Below are 14,510 nucleotides of genomic sequence, written 5' to 3'. Positions count from 1 at the left end.
TCATTTGGTAACAAGATGGCTCGTCACTGACTGCCCTGTGTCCATGAACCCCAACTCTGTAACCAATGCCCTACGTGACCTCACAGCTTCCTTCTCAAAAATGGTCTATGATTTTAGGCAAATACTCTGCCAGCGCCAGCCAATAATTTATGGTGATGTGAAAAGGCTAAGAGATAGTCAGGAAAAGCAGAAGATGACAGAACACGGATCTGAGGAAATTTCTCCGGAGTGTAGAGGTTAAAAATCAAGATCACAGGACGGGAACAGAGCTGTTTTATTTTCTCAAATATCAGGAAAGTTCTTACATTATCATACATTAGACACAGACTAGCTTTATGACAGTCAAATCACTTTACCTGCTGTTCCAATGTTGGACTTTTTTTTAAACAAGATTTTCCACCCATACTATATATATCCTGTCCATTACAGTGCCTGGGGAATTAGACTGAATGCTCTGGTGAACGTTCAGCTAGTTATGAGTGCAAAGCATCTGGTGAGTACCAGGTGCCAACAATGTGCAAGATGACCTCATCTCTGTCCTAGCAGTTGGCTGTCCAGCTACATGCTAACTGGGAAGCTGAAGTTTCAGACATCTCATAATATATGTTCTGGTAACAGCTATAGCTCAATGCTTCAATCAATCACATTTACAACCTGCCAAATATAGTATGTACTTGATATGTCTGTTTTATTCTCCAAATGCTTAGAACTTGGAAAAATTATGGAGGGATATCAAGCAAATCCTCACTTCAAGAAAATTACTTTCTCTTACTCAGTTCATGAGAACCCAGAAGTAATAAACATAATGAATGCTTTCACCATGCAGATAAATTAACAGATGCCTTTCAAATCTTTTCATATCATCATCTTTACAGTCACTTCAAATATCTAGCTAGTTTTCCATAAAAACACTAAAAAGAATATTATAGATTGAAAAAGATCATCAAAATTTCAATGAGCCTGATTCTATGCAAATTCTCTATCTGAATGTAAGTTTATGATACTATAAAAACCTCAGGGAAAATGTCTAAATGAAAATTTACCTGGGGACATCACTTAACTTGAATTTCAATTTCTTCTGTCATATTCATGAAAGCACTTTATATCAGTAATCTAAAACCAAAGAGTAGTTAACCTAATCTAATTTCTTTGTCAAATGTTGGCGTAAAACCAATTTTCAGTTACAGCAGGAGTCCACAAAGCCACTGTGCGTAAAGCTGAAAAACCATCTGGAACAACAGCATCTCCCCTGCGTGAAAGGTACCTGTCAGAAAAGATGGTGGAGTGTCAGAACTTGCACTTTCTACCATGAGCTCTCAACTGAACAAGGGAGGCCTGGTGCGGCCGGCTCTTTAGAAATCATCTGTCAGAGGAGGTTATTCTCTCTCTGCAACTGTCGCTGAGCTGGCCTGAATATTTAGCACGGAAATTGTAAAATCATACACCATTTTATCTAAGCAGACCTAGATCAAAGGAAAATGTTCACTTGAATTGAACGCGGTTTCTATAATTAGCAGTTTCAGTTCACCAGATATCATTTATGTGACCTCTGTCAAGGTGAATGTGAGAGCAGTTAACTGTACAATTCTGGAGACTCAAAACACATTCAAAAGTTCAAGTCTAGTTATCATGAAATATAGATATTTCTTATTACTTGGGAGTAGCATTAATAAGTTAAGTAGCATGGAGCGATGAACTAACTGATTTTGTTCATAATAAAAAATGGGTTTGTGGAACCACCAGTAGAAAAACTTTAATGTTCTCTGATAAAGAAAATGTAATTTTTTTTTTTTTTTTTTTGCGGTACGCGGGCCTCTCACTGTTGTGGCCTCTTCCGTTGCAGAGCACAGGCTCCGGACACACAGGCTCAGCGGCCATGGCTCACGGGCCCAGCTGCTTCGCGGCATATGGGGTCTTCCCAGACCGGGGCACGAACCCGTGTCTCCTGCATCGGCAGGCGGACTCTCAACCACTGCGCCACCAGGGAAGCCCTCCTCCAGCATGTTTTTACATTTTTTTCCCTGTAATTTATTTCTAATCTCATAGCATTGTAGTTGGAAAAAATGCTTGATATGATTTCAATTTTCTTAAATTTACCAAGGCTTGATTTGTGACCCAGGATGTGATGCATCCTGGAGAATGTTCCATGTGCACTTGAGAAGAGAGTGTAATCTGCTGTTTTCAGATGTAATGTCCTATAAATATCAATTAAATCTATCTGGTCTATTGTGTCATTTAAAGCTTGTGTTTCCTTATTAATTTTCTGTTTGGATGATCTGTCCATTGGTGTAAGTGAGGTGTTAAAATCCCCCACTATTATTGTGTTACTGTCCATTTCCTCCTTTATAGCTGTTAGCATTTACCTTATGTATTGAGGTGCTCCTATGTTGGGTGCATATGTATTTATAATTGTTATATCTTCTTCTTGGATTGATCCCTTGAACATTATGTAGTGTCCTTCCTTGTCTCTTGTAACATTCTTTATTTTAAAGTCTATTTTATCTGATATGAGTATTGCTACTCTAGCTTTCTTTTGATTTCCATTTGCATGGAATATCTTTTTCCATCCCCCCGCTTTCAGTCTGTATATGTTCCTAGGTCTGAAGTGGGTCTGCTGTAGACTGCATGTATGTGAGTCTTGTTTTTGTATCCATTCAGCCAGCCTGTGTCTTTTGGTTGGAGCATTCAATCCATTCACATTTAAGGTAATTATCAATAGGCAGATGCCTATTACCATTTTGTTAATTGTTTTGGGTTTGTTTTTGTAGGTCCTTTTCTTCTCTGTGTTTCCCACTTAGAGAAGTTCCTTTAACATTTGTTGTAGAGCTGGCTTTGTGGTGCTGAATTCTCTTAGCTTTTGCTTGTCTGTAAAGCATTTGATTTCTCCATGAAAGCTGAATGAGATCCTTGCCGGGTAGAGTAATCTTGGTTGTAGATTCTTTCGTTTAAATATATCATGCCACTCCCTTTTGGCTTGTACAGTTTCTGCTGAGGAATCAGCTGTTATCCTTTTTAGAGTTCCTTTGTATGTTATATGTCGTTTTTCCCTTGTTGCTTTTAATAATTCTTCTTTGTCTTTAATTTCTGTCAATTTGATTACTATCTGTCTCGGTGTGTTTCTCCTTGTGTTTATCCTGCCTGGGACTCTCCGTGCTTCCTGTACTTGGGTGGCTATTTCCTTTCCCATGTTAGGAAAGTTTTCGACTGTAATCTTCAAATATTTTCTCACGTCCTTTCTCCTCTCCTTCTGGGACCCCTATAATGCGAATGTTGGTGCATTTAATGTTGTCCCAGAGGTCTCTTAGGCTGTCTTCATTTCTTTTCATTCTTCTTTCTTTATTCTGTTCCACAGCAGTGAATTCCACCATTCTGTCTTTCAGGTCAATTATCCTTTCTTCTGCCTCAGTTACTCTGCTATTGATTCCTTCCAGTGTATTTTTCATTTCAGTTACTGTGCTGTTCATCTCTGTTTGCTTGTTCTTTAATTCTTCTAGGTGCTTGTTCTTTAATTCTTGTAGGTCTTTGTTAAACATTTCTTGCATCTTCTCGATCTTTGCCTCCGTTCTTTTTCCAAGGTCCTGTATCATCTTCACTATCATTATTCTGAATTCTTTTTCTGGAAGGTTGCCTATCTCCACTTCATTTAGTTGTTTTTCCGGGGTTTTATCTTGTTCCTTCATCTGGTACATAGCCCTGTGCCTTTTCATCTTGTCTATCTTTCTGTGAATGTGGTTTTCGTTCCACATGCTGCAGGATTGTAGTTCTTCTAGCTTCTGCTGTCTGCCCTCTGGTGGGTGAGGCTTTCTAAGAGGCTTGTGCAAGCTTCCTGATGGGAGGGACTGGTGTTGGGTAGAGCTGGGTGTTGCTCTGGTGGGCAGAGCTCAGTAAAACTTTAATCTGCTTGTCTGCTAACGGGTGGAGCTGGGTTCCCTCCCTGTTGGTTGTTTGGCCTGAGGCGCCCCAGCAGTGGAGGCTACAGGCTCTTCGGTGGTGGACTCTGGGAGGGCTCATGCCAAGGAGTACTTCCCAGAACTTCTGCTGCCAGTGTCCTTGTCCCTATGGTGAGCCACAGCCACCCCCTGCCTCTGCAGGAGACCCTCCAACACTAGCAGGTAGGTCTGGTTCAGTATCCTGTGGGGTCACTGCTCCTTCCCCCCTGGGTCCTGATGCACACACTACTTTGTGTGTGCCCTCCAAGAGTGGAGTCTCTGTTTCCCCCCAGTCCTGTTGAAGCTCTTCAATCAAATCCCGCTAGCCTTCAAAGTCTGATTCTCTGGAAATTCCTCCTCCTGTTGCCGGACCCCCAGGTTGGGAAGCCTGACGTGGGGCGCAGAGCCTTCACTCCAGTGGGTGGACTTTTGTAGTATAATTGTTCTCCAGTTTGTGAGTCACAGCGGTTATGGGATTTGATTTTATTGTGATTGCGCCCCTGCTACTGTCTCATTGTGGCTTCTCCTTTGTCTTTGGATGTGGGGTGTGTTTTCTGGTGAGTTCCAGTGTCTTCCTTTCGATGACTGTTCAGCAGTTAGTTGTGATTCTGGTGCTCTTGCAAGAGCGAGTGAGTGCACGTCCTTCTACTCTGCCATCTTGAACCCAAAGGTCCGATAATTGATATTATATTCTCAATTTCCACAATTTACCAAAGCATTCATTCACCTTCTTCTGATAGGCTCCTTAATGCAAGATAGAACATTTCTGTGGATGAAATCTCTTTTATATCATGCCCCTAATTATTCAGATGTATCAGATTTGTTGGATCTTTTGAAATGGATAGTAAGGAGACACAGGCTATTTTCCTGAAAAAAGGTTTTTCATTAAAAACCTTTCATTATTACATCTCATTAATCATATCTGCTCTATGTTTATATTCAGAACATAATATAAACTCTTTTAATAAAATCTGTAGATCACAGAGAGGTCCTATTAAATAGAAATCAGATTAAGACTCTGGTCTCAACACTCAATTCTTCCCAACACTGAATTTCTCTAAATTTATATTTTATATGAACTTTTGCCTATAATGTGATAAGTGAGGGCAAGGTTTTCCATCACACTTAAAATATAATTCAGTCTTTCTGGTGACCTACATGGTCCCTGCTACCTCTCCAAGCTCAGTCAGTTCCTAGGACTCTCCCCTCTATTGGTTGTTTCCACCAAACTAGCTTCCTTGATGATTCCTCAAACACACCAGGTACATTTCAGTCTCAGAGCCTTTGTCCTTCTGTTTCTCTGCCTGAAATGGCTTTCCTCTGGAAGCTGTATAGCTCATTCCCTTTCTACTTAAGTGCCACCTGTCAAAGAGGCTTTTCTTCACCAATTCCCCATGCCTGCCATCACTCTATATTTTCACTCTGCTGATTATTCTTCAAAATCCTTACCACTGGGGGAAGGTGTCCCTGGATCCCGAGACCCTGGCAGTGGCGGGCTGCACAGGCTCCCCGGAAGGCTGGTGTGGATAGTGACCTGTGCTCGCACACAGGCTTCTTGGTGACGGCAGCAGCAGCCTTAGCGTCTCATGCACGTCTCTGGGGTCCGCGCTTTTAGCCACAACTCGCGCCCGTGTCTGGAGCTCCTTTAAGCAGCGCTCTTAACCCCCTCGCCTCGCGCACCAGGTAACAAAGAGGGAAGAGAAAGTCTTGCCTCTTCGGCGGGTCCTTTTTCCCGGACTCCCTCCCGGCTAGCCGTGGTTCACTAACCCCTGCAGGGTGTGTTCACACCGCGAGTCCTCTCCCTGGGATCCGACCTCCTCCGAAGCCCGAGCCTCAGCTCCCAGCCCCGCCCGCCCCGGTGGGTAAGCAGACAAGCCTCTCGGGCTGGTGAGTGCCAGTCAGCACCGATCCTCTGTGCGGGAATCTCTCCGCTTTGCCCTCCGCACCCCTGTTGCTGCGCTCTCCTCCATGGCTTCGAAGCTCTCCCCCTCCGCCACCCGCAGTCTCCGCCCGCGAAGGGACTTCCTAGTGTGTGGAAACCTTTCCTCCTTCACAGCTCCCTCCCAGAGGAAATGTACCCACGAGGAGTTCTGAGACAATGTCCTCAGATGTTGTGCTGGGATTAAACAAGACACTGCTGTATTTCAACTGAGCTTGGCAAAGCCTGCATATGAACAATTGTGCAGGTGGGCCCCTCAGGGCGAGTGAAGAGAGAAGGCATCCAGTCAGGAACTGGCCACTCGCAGCCCTGCCAGTATGCCCCTCCACCAGATTTCTGTAATCCCCACCCGGGAGACGGCCAGCAATGGGAGAAGTTCAATGGGCGGAAACGAAGAGAAGAACAAGGAAGTCGAGATGCACAGCAAGTCAAAACAGTGAGACCCCGAGGTCTGCAGCAAAGAGAAGGTTTATTCGTAAGGCAGCTGAGCGAGGAGATGGGAGAACAAGATCTGCCTCCCTGAAGAGACAGGAGACTGGGTGGTCGGCGCTGTGATTCGCGCTGGGCTGGCTGGGCGGCGGCAGCCGTCACAGGAAGTAAGTGACCGTGGTGCTCAATAGTTTGGATAAGATGATTCAACTCCAGAAAAACACGGCTAACATCAGGAATATCTGTGTTTTGGCTCATGCTGACCATGGAAAAGCTACTCTGGCTGACTGTCTTATATCTAGCAATGGTATCATCTACAGCCGCCTGGCACGCAAGTTAAGGTACATGGACAGCAGAGAGGATGAACAGGTCCGAGGGATCACTATGAAATCCAGTGCCATCTCACTACATTATGCAAAAGATAAATGCACTCACGGGAACTCTTTTTACTTCTAAAGTGCTAGAAGAAAGAGCAGAGAGAGAGACTGAATCCCAAGTGAATCCAAATTCTGAGCAAGGAGAGCAAGTGTGACTGGAGCACCGGCTTGGAGGACACGGATGATTCTCACCTTTACTTCTCTCCAGACCAGGGAAATGTGGTATTTACAAGTGCAATAGATGGGTGGGGCTTTGGAGACTTTCTGGGAGCTTGGTGGCTGGACACATTGTTGTGCCACTTGCGGCCACTTGGGAGCCCGAGTTCAGAGACCCCAGTGCGTAATGGCCAACGGGCAGGAAGTGAGGCCTTCTGTGAGCACCTCCAGGAGCCGATGGCTGGGTCCAGCCCTGTAACATCTGGGACTGCCCCTCGAGTATTTGTTCTTAGGTGGTTCACGGGCACGTGGTCAGAGTGCTCTGTGTCTTGTGGTGAAGGATTCCGCAGTCGGCAAGTGACCTGTAAACGGACGAGAGCCCATGGGACTGTGCAGGTGATGCCTCCGAGAGCATATGCCCCCAGAGAGAGGCCTCTGGGAAGAAGACCCTGCTCCAGTCACCCGTGTGTTCAAGGGCTTATTGAACCAGGGAACCAGGGAACGCTGACAAATCTAGTGTTTTGAGAGTATGATCATCTAGTATAATCATCCAGTCCCCGTGGTCCAACCCATGCATCAAAACGATGAAATTAAAAAAGAGACTTCCCTGGCGGTCAGGTGGTGAAGACTTTGCCTTCCAGGGCAGGGGGTGCAGGTTGGATCCCTCGTCAGGGACCAAGACCCCACGTGCCTCGCGGCCAAAAAAACCAAAACATAAAACAGCAGGAATATTGTAACAAATTCAATAAAGACTTTTAAAATGGTGTACATCAAAAAAATAAAATAAACCCATGCATCAGGGCCCCTCCGCACGGGGGAAGAGGAGAGCCCAACTGCTGCGCGACAGTCGTGAAACTCGGCTGCACGGGGACCTTACCACACCGCGCACAGGCTGGTTCACGGGACCTTCTTATCCTTTCATGGGCCTCTCTGTTGTAATTAACACAGGCTGCAGGGACCAAAAGTTCCCCTCGGCCCTTCTGAAAATGTTCGGTAATGTTAGTGCAGGAAGGTACTTCACACTTCCTGCATTTCTGCCCTGCAGTGCAGCAGTTGTTGCTGCTGGGAGTCATTGTGCTAATTCTCTTAGGTCATTCTCCCCTTTAGTTGTTCTGATTAACTCCAAGCACTACATGGCTATACACCTGTCTAACTGGAAAATGCACAGCCCCAATTCTGTGCAGGGACGATGCAAAGCACAGTGTGATACATCTTTCTGGAGCATCAAGTTTATTAACTAGAATTGGAAGAACCAAGGAGTTCTTCGAACAAGAACTATCCCCCTCCCCCACCAACACGGAAGACAGAAGAGTGGGGGAAGGGAGACGTGCCCCAGGAATGACGGTCCAGTCTCTGAAGTTTCACCCAGGTGGGGATTGAGGGGCGGACCTGCAGCCACGGTGGCCTCTCTTTCAGTCGCCTGGGCTGCTCCGGACCATCCTCTGAGCTGGCCAGGGTCTTGGATACAATGCTTCTGAAGGCCGTGCAGAGAACACACTCATCTTCCACTGGACCGGGTCCCAGGGAGCGCGGCGGCCTGACCTTCCTGCCTCGGTCATCCATGGGGTTCAGACGGGCTCACTTTATTATGACACCTCTCGCAGGGTAGCTTGCAACAAAGACGTTTTAATGTAAACTTCCAGATTCTCCTAGCCACCCCTTGCTTTTTCTGGCTGTGGCCAGAGGGAGTGGATGAGGACATACTCTCAGGCTGCCCAGCGTGGGAGGACCTTCCAGTGTTGGACACCCCCGGAGGGCAGCTGGTTCCCTCTGGGGCTCCAATCCTGCTGCTGGTGGAGGGGAATGTCCCAGGGCCACACTGGTGGGCTGGGCTGGGGGTGGCAGTCGTCGACTGCAGGCTGGGAGGGGGCCAGGCAGGCTCACCGGTCTTCTGTCCTGCCTGCTGGTCTTCCTGCAGCTGCAGATTTTCTCCCTGGTAGAGCCATCTGGTTATCAGGGTGGACAACTCAGAGCTTGAAGAAGGCTCACGTTCACTGCCACTGAGGTCCCTGGAAGGCAAGGGCCTCACAGTTATGATGGAGGACCCCACCATTTGTTTCATGGAGCTCATACTGCCTGTTCCTGGGTCCTGGATCTGATCGCGAGTCATGCCCAGAGTCCTCACCATTGTCACCTCTGGGTCCTCTTCACAGGGTGGCTGGAGTGGCTCCTTCTGGCCCATGTTCACCCAGGGGTGCCTCATGAGGTCAGGTAAGGTGCCTCTGTCACTGGGGTTGAGGGCAATCATTTTTTGTAATAGACCCCTTATCTCCAAAGACAGGTAAGGTGGGATGGGGTACTGCCCTTGTAGGATCTGCTTCCGCAGCTCGTGGGCGTCTTTTCCCACAAAGGGCCGGCATGCAGTTACCATGGTGTAGAGCACTACTCCCAGGCTCCACACATCCAACGCAGGGCCGCTGTAGCTCTGCCCCAGCAAGAGTTCTGGGGCAGCATACGGGAGTGTGCCGCAGATCGTGTCCAGTTTGGCAGTGTCATCAAACTTGTTGCTGAAGCCAAAGTCTGTCAGTTTTAGATTCATGTTAGAGTCAAAGAGGAGATTCGGTGGCTTCAGGTCCCGGTGCACGATACCCCTCTGGTGGCAGTGCTGCAGGGCGGAGACCAGCTGCTGGAACGGGCCTCGGGCCTCCGCCTCTGTCATACGGCCATGGTTCACTAAATAGCTGAACATGTCCCCCCCACTGAGGTACTCCATCACGAGGAACAATGTCTCCTCCGTGTCAATCACCCCCAGCAGTTTTACAATATTGGGGTGATTCAGAGCCTTCATGTTGCACACTTCCCGGAAACGTTCCTGGAAAGTTGATGAGCTCTGACGCCTTTTCTTAATGACCTTGACAGCCACCTGTGTCCCGGTCAGAATGTGCCGGGCCAGCTTCACTTTAGCGAAGGTGCCTTCACCAATGGTGTGGAGGATCTCGTAATCATCAATATGAGCCTCCATGTCAGCAGAGTTGGCTGTGAGGCCCTCCATCATGGTGACCTGCTAACGACACTGACTGACAGCACTAACTAGCAATGCTAACTATGCTAACTAACAGTGCTAACTGTACTAACAATGCTAAGTATGCTAACTGTACCAACAGCGCTAACTAGTACTAACTACACTACCTATGCTAATAAAGTATTAACTCCACCAACGACGCTAACTATACCAACAGTACTGACTGTGCTAACTGTGCTAAGCTTGCAGTACTAACTAAAAGTAAGATAAAAATGAGAAAGAGAACAAAGGCACAAAGGAAAGCAGAAGAAATGGAAAGGAAACACCAAAAAACTGAGAAGAACAAATTTAAAACTAAAAGAAATGATAAAGAGAGAAAAATAAAGAAAAACGAGAAAAAGGCAAAGAACAAAGAAAAATGAGAAAAATCAAAAAGGGTAGAGAAAAGAGTAAAAAAAATCAACAAAATGGCAGAAACAAGGAAAAAACAAGCTAACTGTGGGTCCAAGGCCGTCAGGTCACCAAAAGCAGCTTTCTGGGCTCTAAGGACAAAATACCTGCACCCAGCTGGGTTCTTGTGAATTACATCACAGTGGGGCATTCTGAGGTCAGAGCAAGAAATGGACCCATCACCGCTGGGGATAAACCACAGTGGTTTTTCTCACTTTTTGAGTTCAAGGCCCCTTTACACTTAGGAAAAGGGATCCCAAAGAAATTTTTCTGTACGTGTGTTATTAGATATTGGTATTCACTTTGTTATAAATTAAAATCTGTAGGATACTTCAGTGGTCTTTTTATTTCTAGTTTGAAAATGTGTAATAGTTTTAAAGACCTCATAATGTCTACACTTGAAATATTCAATTCCTTTTCCTTAAATTCTGGTCTCAAAATAATGTTACAACTTAACTGACTTCACGATACTATACAAAATGTTCTGTTGCATAAGACACGATAAGGTACATTATGAAAGTCCATGAAGCTGAGAGAAGATTTGCCAGGAAGGTTGTGAGCAGATTTCTCATCAGGAGCCTCGGAGGCCAGATGGCATGGCTCAATGTACTTGAAGTGTTGAAGGAAAGAAACCGTCAACCAAGAATCCTATATCTAGCAAAACTTTCCTTTGAAAATGAGGGAGAAAACAAGACATTCCCAGTTAACCAAGAGTCGAGAGAGTTCTTAACCACCAGACCTGCCTGCCACAGGGAGTTCTTCAGGTTGGAGTCAAGGACCCTGGACAGTAACTCAAAGCCTTATGAAGAAATAAAGACCTCTGGTAAAAGTAGATAGACAGGCGATGAGAAAAGCTAGTACTATCGTAATTTAGGTTTGTAGCTCCACTTTTTGTTTTCTATTTGATTTAAGAGACTAATATAGAATAAAACACATACAAATCAAAAAAAATCCTTACCACTATCTGATATTATAAAACATATTTGTTAATTTGTTTATTTGTCTTCAGCACTAGAATGTAATTTTAATGAGAGTAGGGGCTTGTTTCATTTATTATTCTATCCACAGTACTGAAAACTGCACATTGTAGGCACTCAAAATATTTGTTGAATGAAGAAATGCATGAATATAACCATAAAATATTCTAATTTACATAAAAATAATGCAATTAAAATATACTAATTTATCTCTGTACAGGAATTATTTTTAGATTCCTATACAACTCATAACAATAAACCTATTCTTTAGAAAAAAACATAAAAACAAGTATAAATGAATAAATCTAACTCTTTTAATGACAATCCAATTGACCTGAAAAGTGTTTGATTTTTTTTTTTTCTCAGTTGAACTGGAATAGTTTTAAAATCAAGCTGAACTCCACGACTCACAATAGCCAAGACATGGAAACAACCTAAATGTCCATCGACAGAGGAGTGGATAAAGAAGATGTACCTATATACAATGGAATACTACTCAGCCATACAAAAGAATGAAATAATGCCGTTTGCAGCAACATGGATGGACCCAGAGATTATCATACTAAGTGAAGTAAGTCAGAAAGAGAAAGACAAATACCATACTATATCACTTATATGTGGAATCTAAAACATGACACAAATGAACTTATCTAAGAAACAGAAACAGACTCACAGACATAGAGAACAGATTTATGGTTGTGGGGAGCGGGCGGTTGGGGGAGGGAAAGGCTGGGAGTTTGGGATGAGCAGATGTATTATATATAGAATGGATAAACAACAAAGTCCTACTGTATATCACAGGGAACTGTATTCAATATCCTGTGATAAAGCATAATGGAAAAGAATATGAAAAAGAATGTGTATATATATATGTATATATATATATATATATACATGTATGTATATATATATATATACATGTATATATATACGTATATATATACGTATATATGTATATGTATATACACATACATATACTCTCTCTTCCCAGTACCTTAATATACTAGTCATTCATTCAACATGCACTTACCACACTGAGAAATACTCACAGTACCTAACCAGCTAAGCCTGTACTATCACTCAGAAGCTCTCATCTTTTTTTCAGTTCAAAGTATTAGCTTTATATTTATGGGTAACCTTTTTATTTTTTCCCTCTTCTCCAATAGTAGGCTGTTGACAATTGACTTTTAACGTTTACTGTAAAACTCAGGATCAAAACTTCCCTTGCAATCTCTACTTAACCACATTTTTCCCCCCTGTGGGTTCTGATCCCTCCAGAAATAGAGACAATTCAAATCTCTACTTCCTCTGCCACTGCAGAGCCTGTCCCTGAGAGCTTACTATTTAACAGTGTAAATAGGACAAGTAGTTTGCAGTAAAGTGGCTAAGGCAATTTTTTTAATATTTATTTCTTTTTTTAATTAGTTTTTATTGGAGTATAGTTGCTTTACAATGTTGTGTTAGCTTCCACTACACAGCAAAATGAATCAGCCATACATATATATATATATATATCCCCTCCATTTAGGACACTACAGTGCATTAAGTAGAGTTCCCTGTGCTATGCAGTATGTTCCCAGCAGTTGTCTATTTTACACATAGTATCAATAGTATACATGTGTCAATCCCAATCTCCCAATTTGAGGAAAGATCCCGATTCTTCCCTTTCTCCCCCTTCCTTAGAATAAACAGGCTGCTCCATCTCTCCAGAATTTTTTTTTCTCCTAAATGCAGGTGCCAAAGAATGATATGGAATGATACATTTCTTCAATTATTCATTAAAGAAGAACTTAGATAAAAATATTATAAATAATGTGAATAATCTGACAAACCAAATTTTGTATCTTTTTCAATTCTAGGATTCTAACACACTATATTTGGATAAAGAAGATAATTCAAATTAGTTTTAATCTCCTATTACAGCATTACTGAACTTCCCCACATTCATAATAGCATTTTATACTACAGGCATATTCAGTAAAAACAATTCACTGCTTCTAAATTTAGTCAATATCTCAATAACTTACAGAATTCAGACTTTTGTTATATTTCCAACCTATGGGCATGCGTGATAGAATATTTTGTTGACTTTTGATAAAATTCTATTAGTCAAATATAAGAAAATATTTCTTTGACAATTATCAGCACGTTTTCAATGTTAGTGAGGTGAAACATCTGGTGAAAGGGTTAGCATACATGATGGGTCCTTTTCTAAAATAAAAAAGGAGATGAGTTGACAAGACACTTTCTCAGAAATCCCATATTTTCTCCATAGCCTTGATGTCTGCAATTCCAGGAGCTGCAACAAGATAGGGCCTTGCCAGGTACTCTGAATGGCACAATACCTTGTGACCCAGCAATGTCTGAATAATTTTCATCTCACGAGAAGTATCAATATTTACAATAGTAAAAACAAAAATTAGAAAACATATGAAGGTCCAATCTGGATGGCTGAAATAAATAACAGTACTGCCATACAATGTCACCAGACTTTACACGTGATGATGTCACTTTATACCCTTCAAATAGAGATGGCTGTAGAAACTGTTCAGTGAAAACAGAAGATGGCAAAATATCATGCATGGTTTGAGTCCATTTTTGCAAAAAGATGTGAGTATATGTAGAAAAGAGTATATCTCACATTTATAACAGTGGCTTTCTATGAATGACAGGATTTAGTTCATTTTTTATTTCTGCTTTATAATTGTAGAACGTTTAACTCTTTGTAACTAGCATATTTCTTAATTTTTAGAAACAAATGCAAGATGTGCATTTGTATTTCTGAAAAAAAAAGGCATTTCTTCCCAAGAAGAAAAAACAAATACCCATTTTGATTTTCAAAACACCCTGGACATCCTCTTAGAGCGCTTATCACATTAAATCAGTTATTTGATTACAGTCATCTCCCTCGCTATCTGCAGGGGATTGATTCCAGGACCTGCCAAGGATATCAAAATCCACCAAGCTCGAGTCCAGTAGTGGGCCCTCACATCTGCAGTTTCCACATATGCAGATACTGAGGGCCAACTGTATTTATTGAAAAAAAATTCCTATATAAGCGAACCCGTGCAGTTAAAACCCACGTTGTTCAAGGGTCAACCTCACTTAGTCTTCCTAGCCAAACTATAAGCTCCTATAAGAGCAGTTATTACTTTCCACCAACACCGCTCTGTGTTTAGCACATGGCACATTACAGATGCTCAACTGATTTTGACTGCCTATTTGGCTTCTTGCTTTCACCCACTATCCTCTTCCTCCCCTACCTGGCTCTAGTTGAGTTACCTTCACCTC

The 14,510-nt window shown here is 43.2% G+C and overlaps 2 protein-coding genes across 4 annotated transcripts in view; both read right to left on the bottom strand.

Annotated features, from left to right (window-relative positions):
- Positions 1-14,510, bottom strand: part of OXR1 (oxidation resistance 1) — a 457,600-nt gene that overhangs the window by 356,215 nt on the left and 86,875 nt on the right. The gene's annotated exons all lie outside the window — the stretch shown is intronic.
- On the bottom strand, positions 8,053-11,420 carry LOC116742695 (serine/threonine-protein kinase MARK2-like). Its single transcript, XM_032610536.1, has one exon. The coding sequence runs from the start codon at positions 9,823-9,825 to the stop codon at positions 8,386-8,388; it is 1,440 nt and encodes a 479-aa protein (XP_032466427.1). The 5' UTR covers positions 9,826-11,420; the 3' UTR covers positions 8,053-8,385.

The sequence above is a fragment of the Phocoena sinus genome, chromosome 17 (genome assembly GCF_008692025.1).
Source record: "Phocoena sinus isolate mPhoSin1 chromosome 17, mPhoSin1.pri, whole genome shotgun sequence".
Lineage (NCBI taxonomy): Eukaryota > Metazoa > Chordata > Mammalia > Artiodactyla > Phocoenidae > Phocoena > Phocoena sinus.
The sequence above is the reverse complement of the archived record's forward strand: the minus strand, read 5'-3'. Positions and strand labels throughout refer to the sequence as shown.

Coding starts and splice junctions, on each gene's coding strand:
- LOC116742695 (XM_032610536.1), bottom strand. CDS start 9,825: ATGATGGAGGGCCTCACAGCCAACTCTGCTGACATGGAGGCTCATATT.